Here is a 22,733-nt window from a genome sequence, read left to right as displayed (position 1 = left end):
AGTGGGGAATGATAGTACATACCTCTTAGTTTGGATGTGAAGATTCAGTGGGATCTCATGATCCACCTCGCTAGCACGGGGTGTAAGTTTGGCTTTTAAAATTTTCTAATTAATCACTAGAATCTCTACATGTCAATATGTTTGGGATCCCCTATTTAAAATCTCCTTTACAAATTTACTAAGAACTCTAGGTGCTTACTTTTCCGAAGGAGGCTCCTTCTCAACCCCAAATGGAGAGAAACTCAGAAAAGTCCAACCAGTCCACTGGTAGGCCCTGGTCTCAGCTGTTGTTGTTTTGTTGGGACCTGTTGAATAAATTGGTACTACTGAGGCCAGTGGGTCCTCACCCACTGCTGCCATGCCCCTTCTGGTCCAGATCCTTGCACACAACTTGGTGGCGCCCAGGCTTGGCCTCTCAAGGTTACTTCTCTTCTGGTTACATCCACATACTCAGTTGTGTGTCCTGTATCACCCTGTGACATCTGTGCCCAGACAACTGGATCCAGAGGAACTTGTCACCTGTCCAGACATCCCTTCCTTTCTGGATGTGTAATTAGATTTTATTTTCTACCAGTGGACCTCAGTTGTAATCATCCTAATTCATTTGAGAAATTCTGCTAACACTGAATTTCAAAAGGCAAGTGGCCAAGGACACCTTCCCCTTTGGAGACTCCTTAAGTCCACTTTGCAAATTTAGCCCCCTCCTCCAATCTATTAGAGCTGAGTACCAAGCAAATCACCAAAGTTCCTATCACTGTCATCTATCAGGAATGGCTTACTAAACCTAAATTTGTATAATTAAGAAGGGTCATTCAAGTGATTATTTCGGCAACAAAGAAGGACTGCCAAGGGACTTTTTGACATTACCCAGACAGAAATAATCTGATACCTTCTTACTAAATAAGGTTAAAAAAAAACTTCTGCTTCACCAGACACAGCCACATATGTGTAAAGTACCTAGCATGCCTCTGTCATTTAGTAGGTGCTCAAAAAATGTTAGTTCTCTCCTTCCTCCATTTCTCCTCAGCTCGACCACCCCTCAGCATCATTTAGCTGGGAACATGTAGCTTTCCAGAGACCTAACCCACTCCTAAATGTTCGTTTCTCTGCTTGGCTCTGTATGAACACAATATAGATGGTTCTGGGTTGCCTCCTGACAGGCTCACCAAGCTTGGTGTAGACATTGGCTTGTTCTCGGGCATAAAACAAGAATTGGTGGCAGCAGGTCCTCATGCTGACCTCTGATGACCTCCAGCAAGGTTCTACCTTCAGAGCTGCTTTTAGGGGGGTTTGCCTCAGGCAGTTTATACTTTCTGCAAATAGTTAGATTTCATTTTACATTTGTATTCAACTTGTTTTTAATACAGCAAACATGCCTGGAGCATTTTGTCATGGAAAATAATTTGCTAAATCCAAAAATAAACAATGCATAGCTAGTGTCCCTCCTTGTCCCACAAATATACTTCCTGCTTTCTGTGAGAAGGGGTGTGGCATCTGCTGTTTTGGAGCTTCAGTTTCATGGAACTATATTTTCCTTGTCTGGTTTTGCCAACAAAACATGTGTCCATGTGGTTAAGGCACACAGAGGGGCCCTGGGCCACTGCAGCCAGAGGCTGACCTCAGACTCTGTCTTCAGCCTTCCAGACAAGCTCTTTACTACATTTTTTTTGCTGAATTCCCAGACCTCACTACAAGACCTGGGGTGAGGCATCTCAAAAAGAAAGTGACAGCTCCCTTGAATTATTTTGTGTTCAGAAGTGAGTTTCCACATGTTTCATGAGGCAAATCAGGTGCTTAATATCATTATTTTTACAGGTGTTTAATTATTGGCTTTAGACACAAATTCTAATAGAAATAGAGAGAAGAAAAAGTGAGACTAATTCCAAAGCTCTTTTGAAATTATCCTTAGTCCCTCCTGACATTTCCTTACCTGGCCTTTTGTTTTAATGTCTTCAACAGAAGAGTTCTCCTAATGCTGTGAGGTGTGACTTTGGCTTAGCTGCCTTTCTTTTTTCCAGAGTTAGCCTTTGTCTCTGCAGAACATTGCATCCTAGCTTTTGGAAATCCCCACTGAACTTGGAGAAATTATGCCTTGCCATCCAACCTCTCTCCTGGAACACGATGTGATTTCTGACGGCATACCAGTTGCTCCACTTGACAGTGCTTGCTTGTCTCATTTCACTTGAATATTCACTGGTGAGTAAGAACAGAAGTGGAAAGTAATTACCACAGTTTATTATATGTTATTATATTATTATAAATAATATTATTTATTATATTTATAATATATTTATAATAATATTATAAATATTATTTATTATATGTTTCATGCCCATGATAATTACTTTTATAATGCCACTTGTGAATAAATTGATCAGATTAGGATGAATCACCCGACTGGCCAACAGCTATTGGAATGATCCTCCATGTGTGACTTGGAATTATTACAAAACGTGGCAGGATAGACCTGCCCAGCCATCGCGGCAGATGTTCATTTGTAATGCTGCCTTAAGGAATAAGGAGATGAGAGCAAATTGTTCCAGCAGCTCAGCCTGCCCTGCCAACAGTTCAGAGGAGTTGCCAGTGGGGCTGGAGGTCTATGGGAACCTGGAACTTGTTTTCACAGTGGTGTCAGCCGTGATGACCAGCCTGCTCATGTTCTCCTTGGGATGCTCTGTGGAGATCCGGAGGCTCTGGTCGCACATCAGGAGACCCTGGGGCATTGCTGTGGGACTGCTCTGCCAGTTTGGGCTCATGCCTCTTACTGCCTATCTCCTGGTCATCAGCTTCTCTCTGAAGCCAGTCCAAGCTATGGCTATCCTCATCATGGCGTGCTGCCCAGGGGGAACCATCTCTAACATTTTCACCTACTGGGTTGATGGAGATATGGATCTCAGGTAAGTTACACTAGGGAAGCTCAGCTGTCTTCCCCTGATAGCACTCTGCCAGGGATGGGGGTGGGGATGGGGGGGACTGACACCTTCGCGTTAAAAACTCTGCCAATCTAGGTAGACATTCCATTGGGAAACATTTTACACAGACTTGTTCGGTCCCAGAAGGACTTTCCTTTCTGAACTTAAAATTTACTTTGCTGTGATTGTCCTCTGTTTTACTGTCAACTACTTTTCTGAGTAGAGGGGTTGGGTTCATATGCAACAGTGAAAGCAGGTCTCCTTCCTCACCCAATGGCCCTTCCTAGGCGTGAACTCATTCTCACCCACGCTGATGGCTTTAACAACAGTCCTGGTTTCACAGTCTCCCAGGACATAGGTTCAGAATCCCAGGAAGCTAAGGATACTGGTTGGTAGCTATTGTAGTGGTGGTGGTGGCAGCGGCATAACCAGAATGAGGGCCTCATGGCTCTAATCAGCAAGTGATGCCCGAGCACCTACTTTATGAGATAAGTATTTTGGGGGACAGGATAAGGGAGCTTTAGGGGTATGTGATAGATGTATCCTGTTTTAAGTGGCTATTGAGTTGACTTGGGGAGCAACACAAAGACTTATGACTAAGACTGTTCTTTCTTGTTGTTTTGCAGATGTTTAACATTCATTACTAGAATCTCATTCCTTTCATTTAAGCCAGTGACCTTATTTCCAATTATGGTGTAGATAAATACCCCAGGAAACATTAAGCTTTATCATTCATTTACATTTTAATGAGATTGAATTAGTCACAGGTATTTTGGAGTACTTGTTTTGATGGGGAAAAGAGCATTTGAGGAAAAAACAGAGGAGTCACAACTGGAGAAAACGACAGGGCTAAAAACAGTGGTCTTTCTAGAATCTTTGCTTACTTCTGAACAAACTGTTTCACCTTTTGCCCAGAGAAAGAACTACTTATAAATTTAAATCTCTGTTCGATGTGTAAGTCATTTAGTTGAGATTTATTATACAATGAATGAATCAGAGGTGCTGACCGTGCTGGGAGTTGACGTTAGTGAGTCAGCTGCAGGTATGGGTTTCTAGTTTCCTGCATGTGCTGAATGTTTAGCATATGGAACTTATTTCACCTATAAATTTTAATGGGTTCATGCCAAACAGACCAATAATTAATTTTCATATGGCTATGTTTCTAGTTACCCACTTATCAAAGATTTGAAATGAATCACTTGCATCACTAATTTAACCCCCCCACCCAGGGAAAGTGGCGGGGGGTGGGGTGGTGGTGGTGTGATGAATTGGGAGATTGGGATTGACATGTATACACTAATATGTCTAAAATGGATAACTAATAAGAACCTGCTGTATGAAAAATAAATAAAATAAAATTAAAAAAAACCCTAACGTGCACTGCTAATTCAAATTCAATTAAGTTGACCATTAACATAATAATTGGGAAATGATAAATATTCTTTACACAAAGTCCATATAACAGTGATAAATTCCAGGGCCTGAAAGTTTTTGGAAAGAAAAAGGAAACATAGTTATTAAGTACCCTGACAGGCATGGGGTCTATGCTTTCATGTATTTTCTTTCCCTTCTTTCTTGGCTCTCAAAATAACCTTGTAAATGGCCTTTTATTATTCTGAATTTTACAGCTGAGAAAATTGTGTCTCAGATTGGTTAAGTATGTTGCCAAATGCTACAAATGAGTATGGCAGAACTCAGATTTAAAAGCACATCTGTTTCTCATCAGCCTGAAATTTAGGGACTTTCTTCAATGCCATTTATTAACACAACTAGATCTTCTGAGCAGGAACATAAATCGTTAAGCAGTGTTCTCAAGCACTTCTGTTCTGGGAAAGAGAACATTTATTACCTTCATCTCTTACTAGCCAAAATTATAATAAAAACACCAATTAATAGGAAGTCTATAAAAGATAAAGCTCATTTTACTTCCCTTAATTAGCTTTTAACTTTGGTCAAATTATTTAACCTATAAGCTTCATTCGTAAAACATGTTAAAATTGCCTATTCCCCACAAGGATGTATTTTAAGGAGGAAATATGTATGTTGGATGCCAGGCACATAGTAGGTATGTAGTGAATATTAGCTACTTTCCCATTTTTCTTATAAAATTTTGATTTTGAGACCCACAAACAAAAAACAAAACAAAAAACAAGCATAAAATTTAAATTCTAAGAAATGAAATTTTAAAATGGGGACTAAATATTAGATTTTCAAAAGCTTATAGATACAAGAGTAATAAATCTTAATTCTCAGTAAAAATTGCAAGTAGGAAATTCAGTATTATCAAGTGAAACAATCTACAAGTTCACTATGTTTTTCTTGATTACCAACAAAAATAACTTAAGCAAAACTCACTAGGCAGTCATTGATAGAAATTTTGTCTTTCATACTGGATAAAATCCAAGAGCATTTAGTACAACATCTTCATTTTACAAATGAGGAAATTTAGATTTAGTGCTCTTGAGATGAGCGCTACACCTAAATGTGTTTCTCAAGCCTTAACTCCGTGCTTCATTCAATTTACTTGCAGTTCTCCATGCGTTCACACCAAACAAGGAGTTTCAGAATCAACATGTTTGAACCAGTTTCTGCATTCTGAGTATCTGATGCTGACACCAGTCATCCTCCCAGTCACCTGGACTCATCATCTTCGCAGTCCCTCCCCACCCCATGACTCCCCTTCATGCTTCACTTTCTAGTCAGTCCTCTGGCTAGTACTGTAGCCCACCCTCTTGATGTCACCCATAGCTATTGCTTCCTATCTGTCCACTGTCATCACCTCAGGTCAGGCACCACGGTTTCTTTCTTGGCCAATTGCAGTATCTTCTCAATGTTCTCTCTACCTTCAGTCTTTCCTTCATGGTTTTGTAGTAAGTGGATAAGGCAGGCTCTGGGGTCAGACTGCCTGTCTTTATATCCTGACTTGGGACCTCTTTCTGTAACTGGAAATCATAGTACTTCCTTCATGGTATTGTGAAGAGAAAAGGAACATATTATACATGTAAAGGCTTCTCAACACCTGTTAAATTGGGTAGAACCTAAGCTGGGTCTAACTGACTCCTGCAGGTTTATTTACCATTAAACCCTTAAGCATAACAGGTCTTTGGTCAAAATGGACTATTAACTGTTTTTTTTTTTTAAGATTTTATTTTTATTTATTTAGGCTGCGCTGGGTCTTAGTTGTGGCACGCGGGATCTTTGTCGTAGCATGTGGGATCTAGTTCGCTGAACAGGGCTTGAACCCCGGCCCCCTGCATTGGGAGCATAGAGTCTTACCCACTGGACCACCAGGGAAGTCCCTAGTAACTGTTCTTTAAACATACCCAGCACTTTTCCAACTTTCTTTTGCCCATTGTCTTCACAGGCTGCAACAACAGCTGGCCTGATCTGTCTCCTCCAATCATCCATTATAACTGTTCTGGAAAACAGATGGCCTACATGTATGAAGAGCCTTAAAATTATCTTGCCCCTGGACTGAGCTCTGCTGATCTTGGCAGGGCTCTCTCACATGTCCGGGGACGGGCTAAATGTGGACTGATCTTGGATGGCCTCAGCTGGGACAATTGGGCTCTCCTCCCTGTGGCCTCTCATTCTCCAGCAGGCTAGCCTAGACCTAACCATATGACAGTGTCTGGGAAGCTTACAAGGTCTCTTGAGGCCTGAGCTTGAAAGCAGTTCACCATCACTTCCACCACATTCCAGTGGCTAATGCAAATTGCAAGGCTAGCCCAGATACAAGGACTGGAGAAGTAGATTCTGCCTCTCAATGGGGTGAGCTGCAAAGTCACAGTACAGAGGACATGGAAAAGAGCGGGAGAAAGAACTAGGGACATTTTTGCAATCTACTATACTAAGGATGGACAGAATTCTTGCCTTGGACAGTAGGACATGAAAACTGAGATCTGGCAGTACAGTGTCATAGTTAAGTGCACCAGTCTGGAGCCAGAAAGTAGATCCATCCCTTACTAGCTGGGTCCTCTTGGCAGGTTACGTAAATTCTCTATGCTTTAGTTTCCTCACTTCTAAAATAGGGAGAAACATAAGTTACCTCATGGATTGTTGTAAGGATTGAATGAGTTAATATATATAAAGTGCTTAGAGTCTTACTGGCACAAAATGCTGTATGAGTTATTATTATTATTATATGGGTCAGGCAAAAGAACACTGTGTCAGGGGCCTGTGTTTTAGTCTCTGCTCAAGGAGCTGTGTGTCTTTCAGCATACCTTTCTGGACCTGTTTCCTCATTTGTAAAACCATTGGGTTAGACTTTCTGAGGTCCCTTTTTCTTTTACTTTTCCATTATGGTTTATTACAGGATATTGAATATATTTCCCTGTGCTATACAGTAGGACCTTATTGTTTATCCATTCTACATGTAATAGTTTGCATCTGCTAATCCCAAACTCCCAATCCATCCCTCCCCTGCCTACTTCCCCCTTGCAATCACAAGTGTGTTCTCTATGTTTGTGAGTCTGTTCTGTTTCGTAGATAAGTTCATTTGTGTCATGTGTCTTTTTTCTACTGTGGTAAAATATACATAACATAGCATTTACCATTTTAACATTTTTAAGTGTACAGTTCAATGGCATTAAGTACATTCACATTGTTGTACAATCATCACCACCATCCACCTCTAGAACTTTTTCATCTTCCCAAATTGAAACTCTGTATCCCTTAAACAATAATTCCTCCTTCCCTTTAGGCCCTGGCAACCGCCATGCTACTTTCTGTTTCTATGCGTTTGACTACTTTAGGTATCTCATATTAGTGAATTCATAAAACACTTGTCCTTTTGTGTCTGGCCTATTTCACTTAGCATAATGTCTTCAAAGTGCAGCTATGTTGTAGCTTGTGTCAGAATTTCCTTTCTTTTTAAGGCTGAATAATAATCTATTGTATGCATATAAGACATTTTATTTATCCATTGATGGACACTTGGATTGCTTCCTCCTTTTGGCTATTGTAAGTAATTCTTCCATGAACGCGGGTGTGCAAATATCTCTTGGAGTCCTTACTTTCAGTTCTTTTGGGTATAATCCAGAAATGGATCTGAGGCTTTTTTAAGTTTTAAGTATTTTGTGACAATAGGAAAAGAAAAGCAAATTATAAAGTCTAAGCATCCCCCTCTCCCACCCCAGTTTTTAGTGTTTCTCTGGAAACTATTTGGCAGAGATGCCTCTCCTCTGTCCCATAGCACTAAATATGCAATGCTTTCTTGTCATCTATCAGAGGACACTGCAGTAGCTGGGCTACTTTCAGCCTCACTAGGTCTCTGAGCTCCTCCAGGGCTTGTTCCTCTGCATGCTTAGAGCCAGCCTGGTGGTGGCAGGGGCTTGATAGATGAGGGTGAATGACTGAAGGAAAGTTTCTGATTGCTCATGTGTGTTACAAAAACTTCTCTTGAAATGCAATCAGTTTATTGGTACAACTCAGGACAGCTCCCACTGTCCTTAGTTTGATAACTTTTTTTTTTGGCCATACCATGTGGCTTGTGGGATCTCAGTTCCCCGACCATGGATTGAACCCTGGCCCCAGCATTGAAATCCTAGAATCCTAACCATTAGGCCACCAGGGAACTCTTAGTTTGATAACTTTTGTCATACGAGGTCTGTTCTTCTGTGAGGACGTGTTTGTGTCCTCAGCGGCAGAGAAAGGATTCTGACCACTGGTGGTGGTAGAGCCTGAGGGATTCAGTGACCAAATTTGACTTTTGAACTTTAAAGGAGCTCCTGATCCTTTAGCAGAAACCCTGAAACTGGGACTTCAGATTCTTCAGGTCTGTCTGACAGGGCCTGGTGGAGAACTGAAGATCATCTTGAGAGACAGAACTTAGATTGAATCCATGTGACTTAGTGTGTTTCTATAATGCTATGTACCTTAATTTCCTTGTCTATAAAATGAAAATAATACCTACCCATAGGGTTGTTTTATAGACGAAAAGAGAAAATGTATGTAATGAGGTCTGATACTTAGCAGGTGGTGCTCAATAAATGCTGGTTACCGTTCTTGAGAAGCAGCAGACAGGAGTAACATTTATATTTAGGGATGGAAAACCTGGCCTTGAACTCTTCTCTATGCCCAAGTCTGTTGATCTGATCTTATAGCATATTCCATGTCCATCTGACTACCTAGATAATTTAAAAGTTTTTTTTCAGTAGGGAAGCAAGTGTGTACTTTCATAGTTTTGAGTGTCAGAGTTCCTGAGTTTATTGGTTTCAAACTAAAACAACAGTCGTATAATTTAAACCCCAATTGCAAAATGGTATACTTATTGACACTACATTTTAATATAATGCATATATATGTAATTTCCATGTTTTAAAGGAGGTTCAGGATTTACCTGTTTGTCCAGACTTGCTTAATCTGTCCCATTCTCTGTAATAGTTTGCAGATGGTGACACCATTCTTCTTAGTGCAAGTGGAATCTTGTTATACTGAAATCAGATTTTGCCAACAATTTTCCTATATGTGAACAGCCAAGAGACCCAGTTGACCACATCCTCTGTTTATGCTACATTGGAATTTCATGGCAGTAAAACAAAAGGTGTGACTATCCAATGCATTCAGACACGTTCACTTGTGCTTTTCCAGCTTGGCAGAGCACCAGGGTCATCTGTTGCCTTCCTTGACCATTACTGTGAACATTATGGGCGTGAAGTTGTATAAAGGGTGGAAGTAGTAACCTATGTAATCAAGGATATAGAATCAGTCTGATATAATCTCACACTTTGCTTCCCACAGTCATGAATCTTACCTTTCTGGTGTTTGAGCCATAGCCATAGAGGAGGAAAATTGTCTGCTAGTTCTCCAGAAGTTCAAGATCAAAGTGATGTAATATGGAATTCCTTTCAGGATGTGGTGATATGAAGAGCTAGGAATGTAGCACTATCATAGACTAGGAATTTGGAAAAGTGTTCCAGACACACACTATTCTTGAATACAAAGGTTTGAGAGCTGTGGCAAGCTGGTTTTCTTCGTTAATCTGCTCTCTAGTTAGGAAGAAGACTGCTCAAAGTAAGCATTCTTTGTTTTGTTTTTTTTTTTTTTTTGGTACGCGGCCCCCTCACTGCTGTGGCCCTTCCCGTTGCGGAGCACAGGCTCCAGACGCGCAGGCCCAGTGGCTATGGCTCACGGACCCAGCCGCTCCGCGGCATATGGGATCTTCCCGGACCGGGGCACGAACCCGTGTCCCCTGCATCGGCAGGCGGACTCTCAACCACTGCGCCACCAGGGGAGCCCAAAGTAAGCATTCTTAATAGAATAAGATAATTTAAAATCTCATGGAGTGAAATATATGCAAGAACTGCTCAGAAAAGTTAGAAAAGAAAGATTTATGTGGAAGTGTCTGCTCTGTCGTATGCAAAAATACACTATGAAAACACCATAAGTAAAACAGTCTGATATTTGCTTAGGAAAAAAGGACATTTTGAACACACTTGAACATATATATAATATATAATGAAGTTGGCACTTCAGTTTAGTGAAAAATTGTTTATTTGGAAAATTTAATACACTTGCCTCTCAATATAGAAGACAATAGATTAGTTTCATACCTTATACAATATAAATTTTAGATAAGTTAAAGATATAAATGTAAAATATAAACCTATGAAAAAGTAAAAAGTGGGGGCAATATTTGAATAACCTCAGGAGAGGGGGAAATCTTTAACAAGGCAAGGAACTTAGAAACCAGGAAAAAAAAGGACAGATGGACAGATTTGACTATCTCACTGTTATTTATTATGGCAAAAGTCATAAGCATAGTAAAAATATAAAATAACCTTGGCAAAAATATTTGTATTACATTTGATGATATGTAGCCTAATTTTAAAGTAGCTCCTACAGGTTGAGAAAAGAAAAATCAGACAAGAAAGGCTGTTGAGAGGGGATATCCAAGAGGTTAATAAACATGAAAGAAAGCACAACCTTGTAGAGAGTCAGGTGTATAACAAAAGAAGAGTGAGATGCAGTTTTCAATGTTCTCATGAGAATTAAAAGGGATTGATTGCCTCCAGTGCAGGCAAGACTGTGAAATGCAACAAGCTCTTTTGAAAATAACCTAGAAGTATCTATTAAAATAAAAAACAGAAACTTTTGACACAGTGATTCCACTTTGGAGAATCTATTTTACAGAAAGATAAGAATTATTTCAAGTGAAATATATATAAGAATGTTTAATACATTGCTTATAATGAAAGAAAACTCAAACAATTTTTTCAGCATTAATGGAGTGATTGAAGAAATTATGGCATATTTATGTTGTACTCTGCAGTTCTTTTTAAAAAAATGAGTTTGTTATATCTGTTGCCCTGAAACATGCCTATGATATTAAGTGGAGAAAAAAACAAAAGCAACCAAGCTGCAGAGTAAGTTGCTTTAAAAAGAAAACAACAAAGCCTCTGTTCTCTAAACAGCAGCTATGAAACAGGATTGTTTAAATGAAAACAAAGAGGAGAAGGGATGTATACAAATATTTGTGAATTACCTAAGTCTGGTTTTCTGAAAGGGTCACCAATTAGTTAAATATTTGACAGTGCATCTTTGGGCTGGATTCCCAGATGGGAGATTGTTGGGTCAAAGTGTAAACACATGTGTAATTTTGCTAGCTATTACCAAACTCCCTCCAGGGGTTGTACCATTTTGCATTTAAAAAAATAATATATTTATTTATTTATTTATTTTTGGCTGCATTGGGTCTTCATTGCTGCACATGGTCTTTCTCTAGTTGTGGCAAGTGGGGGCTACTCTTCGTTGCGGTGTGTGAGCTTCTCATTGTGGTGGCTTCTCTTGTTGCGGCACACGGGCTTACTTGCTCCACAGCATGTGGGATCTTCCCAGACCAGGGCTCGAACCCGTGTCTCCTGCACTGGCAGGCAGATTCTTAACCACTGCACCACCAGGGAAGTCCTCATTTCACCAGCAGTGATTGAGAGTACAGAAGGAGTATTTTTAATATCATTGAAATATAATGGTTGCTGCTTTGCTGGGAATATAAATATGCTTCTGATAGAAAATGTCAAAGTTATCACAGACAGATTATTTTATAGACAGGGTAATTAGATGGAAACATTGGTGGTTCATATTATGAGGAAGAATGATGTGTAACTTGCAGGCCTGATCAAGTGCTGGAGGACCCTTGCTATCTCTGCAGCAGACCTTAGTCCTACGAAGGGTCTCCTTCCCCTCCTCGCTGGGCTGGGAGGTAGTGAGCCTCAGTTTCTAGGCCATTTGTACCGTTAACACAGGTTGGGCATATACTATGTGCAAGGCAGTCTGCTGTGAGAATTTAAACTATGAATATTAAAACCTTCCAAGACTCTTGAAGCCTAATGTTGAAGGGAATAAACACTTGCTTTACCCCTGGGTTGTGTTGTATAATGTTCCGTGTGCCTCACCTCATCTGTAGAGCAGCATTAATCGTGTCTATAAACAGTTTGTATGTGCTTAAACAGATTGTGTAATTTTTCCCAGTGATTTAAACGTAAGTATTTTGTTGGCCTGAAGAATATCTCATTTCCATTTACCTTATTTCCCCTAATTTTACTGATTGATTTTGTTGCTGGTTTTATCACCCAGATAGGGACAAAATCCTATAAAGACAGAAAATAGATTCCTGGTTATCAGGGGCTGGGGGGAGAAGGGAATGGGGAGGGACTGCTAATGGGGTGGAGCTTCTTTTTGGGGTGATGAAAATATTCTGGAAATAGAATAGTACAGTCACATATACTAAAGATACTTTAAAATGAATGAATTTTATGGTCTATGAATTATATATAAATAAAGAACTGTACAAGGAAAAAAATGAATCCTTATAGTGACTAGCAGAATGTTTAGGACGAGTAAATGCTCATAAAATATGAGTTAATTGATAGATGGCAAGAACTGCAGGAAATCTTTTTCTAGACCACAAATACAGTCATCATTTGTTGAATAATAAAACAGGAGACAGTTTCAAGTAACTTACCCTACATAATCTCTAAGAAGTTGTACCCCAGGAGTTGTTTTTGGTAAGGACTAAATTCTTCATTTCAAACTTTCCCTCTTAAGCATCTACTTTAATTTTACTTTCAGCATCAGTATGACAACTTGTTCCACAGTGGTTGCCCTGGGAATGATGCCACTCTGCCTTTACCTCTACACCTTGTCCTGGAATCTTGAGCAGAATCTCACCATTCCATATCAGAACATAGGTCTGTATTGGGCTTGTGACATGAAATAGTAATAGTAATGGTGATGGTAATAATAATAGCTGTTGTTTACTATGTGTCTCCTTTATACAGGGGTTTAAATATGTTATCTAATTTAATTCTCCAAATAACCCTACAGTATAGATTCTATTACCAGTCCCATATCCTGTATTTTCAGAATTAGGGAGGTGAAGTAACTCGACCAAGGTCATGCAGCTGGTAAGTGCAGACTGGAATTCTGACTCGCGAATCTGACTGCAAAGTCCAAGCTCTTAACCTCTACAACGGTTCACTTTTGAAAACAAAGCCAGAAAACTTACTTACTAAAAAAACCAAACAACCCTTATATATAATTCACTAGAAAGCAGTTAGACTCATTATGACCCACAGGTGAACTGAATCACAGTGGCTCTAATGAGAACTTAGTTCCCTCAGCCCCACCTTTTATATCACCTGTGGCCTTGACTTCTTTACTGATCAACATAAATGATTCCTATTGAGTATTAAAGCATATCCACATGTCACAACCACACCCATAGCTCTTTCATTATCTCCTTAAACTCTGAGAGCTCTGTGGACTCACTAGGATTGGAAGAAAAACTTGGTGAGATGATATGTCTATTCTGGTTTTATCAGAGTCTTTGGAGAATTGGTAGAAACCATGATTCGTAAACTCCAAAGTGTCAATCTGGAGTCTCAAGTAATCACTTGGAGAGCTTACAACCCATGGCCTATAGTTCAGAACCATGAATAGAGCCATGTCCTGATAACAGGTGAAACCCACTGAATTTGTAAAATTTGAGTGAAATCTTAATTTAGAAATCATGATTTTATGTGCAACTTTTTCTTATCACTAAATTATTTAATATATTCTGTTTTAATAATATACTCTAAAAGGCACTTGTAAACAATTAAAGCCCCAAATATGAGCAACTCATATGACTTTGGAGCTAGTGTTGCAAGTGAGCAGATTTGGAAAGTAGCACTGGAAAATGTCAGTGTATGGATCCTACTGGCAAGTAGACCTCTGCTCTGTTGAGCCTGTCTTTAGTCACTTGTGTTAATTAAAAGATGTATTTCTCTACCTGCCTTTGGGTTACCTGGCTACACTTGGAAATATAAGAACTTCCTTTGGTTTCTGTAACAAATGCTGTTTTTGTCTTGTAATAGATATTCTTTACCTTGCGAAGCAAATCACCCATTGGCTTCAAATGGAGAAATAATAGCTATAGTTGTAGAGTGGTGACCCCATACACAGCAACCAAAGAATTTTGCAGACATAAAAGGGTCCTCCTGTTTTCTAATCTTTACATTTTCAGTTGTCTCTAAAATTCCATGTGATTGTTGAGGGATTCTGAGAGAAATGAGAGACTGTTTGTGATGGCATTCAGTGGTATCATATACCCTTCAAAGATTGTCTTCTAAACATTAACAAACATTTTTTTGGAAGTGGATGCAGAAATAAAATGCATCTTGAATTAAAGCTTTTATCTAATTGAAATAGACATAAATTGTTGAGAAATGGGTGGTCAGGGTGAGAGGGGATACCATCTGACAGATTTTTCTTCTCTTCAGGAATTACCCTTGTGTGCCTGACCATTCCTGTGGCCTTTGGTGTCTATGTGAATTATAGGTGGCCAAAACAATCCAAAATTATTCTTAAGGTAAGCAACTCCATGGGACAGTTAGCACACTTCAGAATCAGAGACTTCACAAATAGACGCAGGCAATGACCAGAACAAAGGGGCCAGTCAGACACGGCCCCACACCTAGCAATTTTCTTTATGTGTCCTGCATTTTTGGATCCAGCCACCATATTTCCTCCACTCTAAGCCTTGCTTTGTCACTCCCATGGGCCCTTACACTGAGGCTTATGACTCCCTACAAAGCATGGAACTCGTGCTTTAGTGACAGAAAAGCTTAGGCCTGCGTGTGGCCAGAGAGCACCCATTTGTTCACAAGGCTTCACACAGGTGCTCTCAAGCAAAGGCTGTTCAAATCTGCATGAAATGGGGCCCATTGTTTATGAGTGTGGCTGGCTTCCTGGAACAGCAGGATGAAGGGCTGTCTTTCAGAAGCATTCCTGGGTGAGCCTCTAAAGATGGAGTTTGTACACACAAACAAGGGCTGTTGACCACACGAATAACTGTCAGAATGAAATCATCCAGAATGCACTGAGGAGTCTGGCCCTGGAATGATGGGAGCTGGAACCCTCTACCTCCTCTTGACTTTCCAGGGTTGTCTGCTGGGGAAACAAGCCAATGTCCTTGTTAAATGGCTTTTAAAATTATGTGGCTTACACAGCACAGGGAGATCAGCTCGGTGCTTTGTGACCACCTAGAGGGGTGGGATAGGGAGGGTGGGAGGGAGACGCAAGAGGGAGGAGATAGGGGGATATATGTATATGTATAGCTGATTCACTTTGTTATACAGCAGCAACTAACACACCATTGTAAAGCAATTATCCTCCAATAAAGATGTTTAAAAAAATAAATAGATAAAAGAGGTTTTTAAAGACGGAAAAAAAAAGTTATGTGGCTTGAGAGGAGGTGTTCTCAACAATGGTGTCCATCTCCTAGGGTGTTGTCCATTTTTCTGATTATGTATTGTTTTAGAAGATATATACTTTTATTATATACTGCTTTCATGAAGATTTAAAAAATGTTTTAGTTATTTTTTGCATTTGTAAAAAAAGACGTTTGGAGCTGATTGGAGGTTTGGCAAATAAATGTCAGTTCATTTTAGTCTGGGGTTTATGGTTTGGTTCAGTTTAAGCTCTTGATGTTTGGCTCTACCTGACAGAACATGCCACTCCATTTGCATGCACGAATGGATGCTGCTTCCCCAGTTTGGCACAAGACTGAACAACTCCCTCTAGTCCTCCGATGAGATGGAGAACGAGAAGAGGGGTTGACAAGCAGACAAATTAGCTGGACACAGGGAGCTGGAGGAGGGATTAGATGCTGTGCGTCCGGATTGCACATGATGACTTTCCTGTTATTTCAGTAGGAGAAAATTTCCAGTGTGGCAGCGTGTGGTTATAATTTTGTTTACAAAACAGGAGGAGAGAGTATGATCATGGGAACCTCTTACTTTTCAAGTACTCTATCTTGGAGTACTTTCTTAAAAGGGCATCTAACAAAAAAATAATGATTTTGGTGTTTCCAGATCCTCTACTAGACCATCAGTGTCAGTGGAGAAATCAGATACATTTTCTGTATGTCTGTAAAGAGCAAATTAAAAACCATTTGGCTGGACTTCCCTGGTGGCGCAGTGGTTAAGAATCCTCCTGCCAGTGCAGGGGACACGGGTTCGAGCCCTGGTCCGGGAAGATCCCACATGCTGCGGAGCAACTAAGCCCGTGAGCCACAACTACTGAGCCCACATGTGATAACTACTGAAGCCCGTGCACCTAGAGCCCGTGCTCCGTGACAAGAGAAGTCACCGCAATGAGGAGACCGTGCACTGCAACGAAGAGTAGCCCCTGCTCACTGCAACTAGAGAAAAGCCAATTTGCAGCAACAAAGACCCAACACAGCCAAAAATAAATAAATAAATACCCCCCCACAACAAAGAACTACCCAGCTGAGCCCAGCCCAAATTAAAAAAACAAACAAAAAAAAACCAACAAAAAAAAAAACCATTTGGCTATTCCAGAGGTGCTGTGGCAGAAAATATTTAATAATATGGTAGAAAGTTGACCGAGGATTTTTATAATCAGAGGCCTTTGTGTGTTCCAGCATCTTCCCATTAGGCAGAGGCCCAGTCTTTCCCTGTATTTGAGCAGTAAAAATGATCCCAGAACACATCTTTGGTACATTGGGTTGTTTTTATTTTGTTTCGGTTCCCCATGACCGTCTTTCTCCACACCCTGAATCACTTCAAATCAAGGTTGATGCTGAACTGGGCACATAGTTTGCTGTTTACATGATGTGAATGGGAGCTTGCCAAGATCCTGACTTTCCCCCACATATTCTGGGTCTTGCTTCCTCTTTATCTGGTTTAAAACTCTGACCACTGGGAAAAATTTTTGTTGATTTTTATTTTTGTTTCTATTAAACAACAAAAGCAAGAGACAGTATTCATTTGGGAGAAGATATCAGTATCTTCAATAGTATCTCATTTGACATTAATATTAGCTCAGGTTGTCTAATGAAGAATGGGTAAATTTCATTTGGAGGAGAGAAGAACAGGGAGCAGAGCAGTCAAGAAGTCATTGGTGGTTGAAGGGGTGGTAGGGAGAGAGTGGTGGATGGTCAGGCAGGGCAGATCTCAGGCAAGAGGTTACCAGCGCGGGGCCTGCAAGGTTGTGTATAGAGGTGTTGGATGCTTATTATCAGAATTTTCACTTATTTCACAAATTTGTCCTATCCACGAAAAACTCCACTACCCAATCCTTCTGGCAGAATCCTCCACTTGAGAGGAAAAGATACTGATCATGAAATAAGAAGACTTAGATTTGTGTTGAGCTTCATCAAATCTAGCTCAGTCAAGTCACTTGACCACTTGGGACCTCAGGTTTCTTCTCTGTAAAATGAGATTGGATTCGGTGGTCTCTAAGTCCTCTCTTTGTTCTAAAACCTTCTAGGTTCCAAGGCTTTTGGAGCAGTGATGGACTTTGCAAAAAGACTGTGATGTTTACCTGTGCCTCTTTTATTGGTTTGCCTTAGGTTGGAGCCATTGTTGGTGGGGTCCTCCTTTTGGTGGTTGCAGTTGCTGGTGTGGTGCTGGCGAAAGGATCTTGGAATTCAGATATCATTCTTCTGACCATCAGCTTCATCTTTCCTTTGATTGGCCATGTCACAGGCTTTCTCCTGGCACTTCTTACCCACCAATCTTGGCAGAGGTACAGTTAAATTATCCATAAACTTTTGTAAGGAGGACAAATTAAACACACTGCCATTGACAGGCTTTGCTGCCTGGCTATGTCTGGAAGCACAAAGAGTTTTGACTTACAAGGTGGGTGGTGGTGTCCACTTGGGGAACATTTAGGGTGGTAACCAAGTACTTGGTGAGGCTCTGCCAAGGGTATCTCATTTCCTTCTTACTACAAGTCTGAGGGGCAGATACTCTGGGTATCTCATTCTACATTCTACAGATGAGCAAACCCTTCAGGGAGCTTAAGTAACCTGACCAAGGTCATAGAGCCAGAATGTGGTGGACTTAAGATTTGGGCCTTAGGTCAGTACAGTCATATCCGCAGGGCATTGGTTCCAGAGCCCCCTGCAGATACCAGAATCCAAGGATGCTCAACTCCCTATTATAAAATGGCATAGTATTTGCATATAACCTATGTACATCCTCCATATACTTTAAATCATCTCTAGATTACTTATAATACCTAATGTAATGCTATATAAATAGTTGCCTGCATGGCAAATTTAAGTTTTGCTTTTTGGAACCTTGTAGAATTTTTCTTTTCCCAAATATTTTTGATCCGAGGTTGGTTGAATCCGTGGATATAGAACCTGCAGGCACAGAGGGACGACTGTAATTAGGAACACGGACTGTTGAGGAGTTGAAATATAATTGGATCTGGAGAGAAGGTATTCCTATGGCAAAGTGTAGTCAGCAATCCTGTTTTTTCCACACCTGATGGCTTGAGAAAGATCAGGACTGAGATGCTGCATTTGCCTTGTGAATGGTCCAGGTGTGAGGTTCAGCTGTGTCACTTAATCTTGTCAGGTTATGGACAGGGCTCTGAAAGAAGTGAGGGTGGTCTGGAGAAACTGTAGTGTGCAACAGGGTGACTAGAAATAAAGTAAGAGCCACTGAATTTGCCCTGTACTAGTGACGATATTTTCACTCCCACATTCCACACCCTTGTTACCTCCACATCCCAGTCCAGTCTGCAAAGAGAAGCCGGTTTATCAAACGTCTCTTTCCTCTCTTCTGCCATCTGTAAAAGCCTCAAGATGCCCTTTGTATTCAATAAATTGGAGAAGATGAAACTGCCTAACCCAGCCTCCAAGGTCCTGCCTAGGTTTTCCTTCTTCTCCCCCCTGCTTTTTCTTTTTCAAGTGAGGTTTATTTTTCTTTTCTCTTCTGTTCTTTTCTTTTCTTTTGTAATTAGAAAATGAATAAAATATAGAAAAGGAGAAAGTAGAAAAAACTTATTACTAAACCATTTCACCAAAGAAACCGTTTTAGACATTTTGTTTTCATGTAGGGTTTTTATGTTTATTTTCAAGTGTTTATACTGTTTTGTGTCTGACTCAACTTTCCATTCTCATCTCCTTCAATCCTCCACTCCCTGCAGGTTGGCTTAGAGCATAAGCAATGCTTACTGAATAGGCCAAGCTCATACGTGTCCCCAGAACTTTAATTTGAATCACTTCCCCACATTAAATGCCTCTTTCACTCTTTCCATTCTTTAGTTTCACCCTTCCTCTGTGAAGCCTTCTCTAACCATTTATGACACTTTTCTGAATTTCTACAGCATTTCCCTGACCTTCGATCATACTTTGTCTTGTGCTGTTTCTATGTGTATATCTTGTCTTTTCACCCAGATTCTCGGCAGGGTTCATAGGGCCCTATTCAGAGGTGCCTCTCAAGAGGCCACCTACAGAGTAGGCACTCAGCAAATAATTATTGAATGGATAAACATTTTTAGTGGTCTCAGCTCATAGCTTGCACTTATCGCTATATGTAAAATTTAAAAATAGTCCTTATTGCTAGTATGTAAAATTTTTCCATTGGTAGTTGCAGGACGATTTCCTTAGAAACTGGAGCTCAGAATATTCAGATGTGCATCACCATGCTGCACCTATCTTTCACTGCTGAGCAATTAGTCCAGATGCTTAGCTTCCCATTGGCCTATGGACTCTTCCAGCTGTTGGATGGGATTCTCATAGTTGCAGGTAGGTAAAGCCCCCATTGAGTGGACTTGACTGAAAATTGTTCACCCAGCTTACTAACTCCTTTTTCAATCTGAATATACATGTGCTGCCCTTATGATACATTTTTAGCCTGACATTTCTGGGGAAAATAAAATGTATAAACAAGATCTTTTGCCACAAGTGGAAGTTTCACAGAAAAATATTTTTAAAAACCTGTGAAAGTGAGCTTATAATTATAAACAATCTTCACAAAAACAATGCACTATCAGAACTCTCCATGAACAATTATTTATCTCAAAAATGACATTTGTCATGTTTTATTAAGAGCCTTGAAAGTCTTCCAAATGTTATTTCACAATACTTATGTGACTAAGAATTGTGCTGAATGTCTGTGAAATGTTTTTTAACTACAAAATATAATACATACAGATATTTTAAAATATATATGCTTTTCTATCCCTACAGCCAAAAACACATCATTTTGCAGGCAGTCATTATGTAGGTTCACAGAAGGTAAATTTAAAATATATAGATTGATAGATATGTACACAAACATACATATATTTTAATCTTGGCCATTGTAAATTTTTTATTGTCACAGAACGTAAGGCTCAATGATTACTGATATAACTAATTATATACTGATTACAGACAATTAATATAAGGAACACTTGGGGTTTAATTTTCCCACAAGATAAAGTCTAGCAGAATAAAACTCCTGGTCTTAAATCCAGGTTCTAATTCCTTCTCATGGTGAGACTGTGATGGAAGGAGTATGCTTGGCCCATTCCTAGCTACCTCCCAGCACCCGGGGGGGCACCTGACCCATATTAAGCCCTCCACAGGAGTTACTGACTGACTGGATGGATGGATGGACAGACGGACAGATGGACGGACAAGCTGTCAGCCACCTGATGAATGTCTCAATCACAATAGGTCCATTCCAGACAGAAATAGCCATCTTGATACACTGAATTATTTTGCTCTGTAGTTTTTTCTTTTCCCCTTCTTTTTCCTGTGTGTTTATACATATATGATCCAAAGCAAACAAACCCCCAAAGTATTGACAAGTGCACAATGTCACCAAATTATAGTCTTTGCTAAAGTGATTGTTAATACTGGTATGTTTTAACACCTAGCATATAAGATGTACAAGAGGACACTGAAGATCAAACACAGAATAAAGAACCCCGCTTTAAGGGTAGAAGCCCGCTTTAAGAAGAAATCCACTTCTCCCAAAGAGACCAGTGCTTTCTTGGAGGTGAATGAAGAAGCTGCTCTAACTCCTGGGCCATCAGGGCCCATGGATCTCCACAGGGCTGTCATGCCAACTGGCCAGATCTCATGTGCCAAGTAGGGGTTTGCTGGCTTGACTGGTCCCTGTCTTCCTCAGTGGCCAGTAAAGACAGTGCAGAGCTGATGAGTGAATCTCGTTGGCAGGGCTTATGGGAATGTTTGCGTGTCAGATGTCAACATATTTATATTTCTGTGTGGACTGTGATTTGTCATAGGATCCCCTTTTGAGAATATGCTCTGCCTATTTCAGGTTCTTTCTTTGGGGGTTTACACAACAGATTTATTAGCTACTTTGTGTGTTCTTGTCTTCCCATACAGTGAAGAGTGATCCCTATTGTTATGTGAAGTCGTCAAGCTGTGAATTTTAACCTCACAAGAGTTAGAACTTTGTGTAGAGATGTCACCTCATACTGCAGGGCAAGGACAGAGTCTGGACCCACTTGACTTCTCAACTTTGGGCAAGTCCTTTGGGGCATTGGGGAGGAAGCATACAGCTCTTATAAAAATGGGGTCTTTTCTCAAATGATTGTTTTTTTTAAGGGCTTGAAAATCTTTTTAGATTTATAGATGTAATCACGAGCCTCGAGGGAACTTAATGAACACTTGAAGTTAATATTTTTACTCCCTAGAGATAGACACAATGTATATTCTTCTAATATACATTTATGCATTATGTCATTTTAAAAACATTGAGGGCTTCCCTGGTGGTGCCGTGGTTGGGAGTCCACCTGCTGATGCAGGGGACGCGGGTTCGTGCCCCGGTCCGGGAGGATCCCCCGTGCCGCGGAGCGGCTGGGCCTGTGGGCCTTGGCCACTGGGCCTGCGCGTCCAGAGCTTGTGCTCCGCGGCAGGAGAGGCCGCGGCAGTGAGAGGCCCGTGTACCGCAAAAAAAAACCAAACAAAAAACAAAGAACATTGAGATCATTCCACATATACTGTTTCATAAGTCACTTCATGAAATATTGTGGAGCATCTTTACATGGCAGTCTAAGTTGACCTACCTCATTCCTTAGAACAGTGGCTTTACAGAAGTATTCCAGTGCATGAAAGGTCTATAATTTATTTAACCATCCCTTAGTCATGGACATTTAGATAGCTTTCAACTTGGTGTTACGGTGCCGCTACAGACACTTGTGCCTTCATGCAAGTGTTTCTGTAGGATCATTTTCTAGACTTGAAAATGTGCAACCAGGCTGATGGCACATTAAAATGTTGGGCAGTGAGCTCTCTGGCAACACTGTTCAGCAGTGCCTGAGAGTGTCTGGTTTTTCCACAGCCACACCAGTCTTAAGAACGATCATTCTGCTTTGTGAAAATACCTCATTTAAAGTTGCATTGTTAAAATTATACAATGAAGTGAAGCAGAGTATTTTTCATGGATGCTTGCTTGTTCATGTACTTTGCCTGCTTTTTTTTTTTTTTTAAAGAAATGGCCTTTGATTGATTAATTTGTTAATTTTTTGGCTGCCTTGGGTCTTCGTTGCTGCGTGCGGGCTTTC

General features: G+C 40.4%; 1 protein-coding gene across 1 annotated transcript; it reads left to right on the top strand.

Moving 5' to 3' along the window:
- Positions 1 to 2,487: 2,487 nt before the first annotated feature.
- On the top strand, positions 2,488 to 21,295 carry SLC10A6 (solute carrier family 10 member 6; the record flags this gene model as incomplete). Its single annotated transcript, XM_082837732.1, has 6 exons — positions 2,488 to 2,897; positions 12,984 to 13,102; positions 14,675 to 14,763; positions 17,770 to 17,945; positions 19,802 to 19,959; positions 21,078 to 21,295. 6 exons carry the CDS (start codon positions 2,488 to 2,490, stop codon positions 21,293 to 21,295), a joined length of 1,170 nt encoding a protein of 389 aa, XP_082693858.1.
- Between the last annotated feature and the right edge of the window lie 1,438 nt (positions 21,296 to 22,733).

Source organism: Leucopleurus acutus (genome assembly GCF_964270905.1).
Source record: "Leucopleurus acutus genome assembly, chromosome: 4".
NCBI classification, from domain to species: domain Eukaryota; kingdom Metazoa; phylum Chordata; class Mammalia; order Artiodactyla; family Delphinidae; genus Leucopleurus; species Leucopleurus acutus.
Note: the sequence above shows the minus strand (reverse complement) of the source record. Positions and strands in the feature narration are given on the sequence as shown.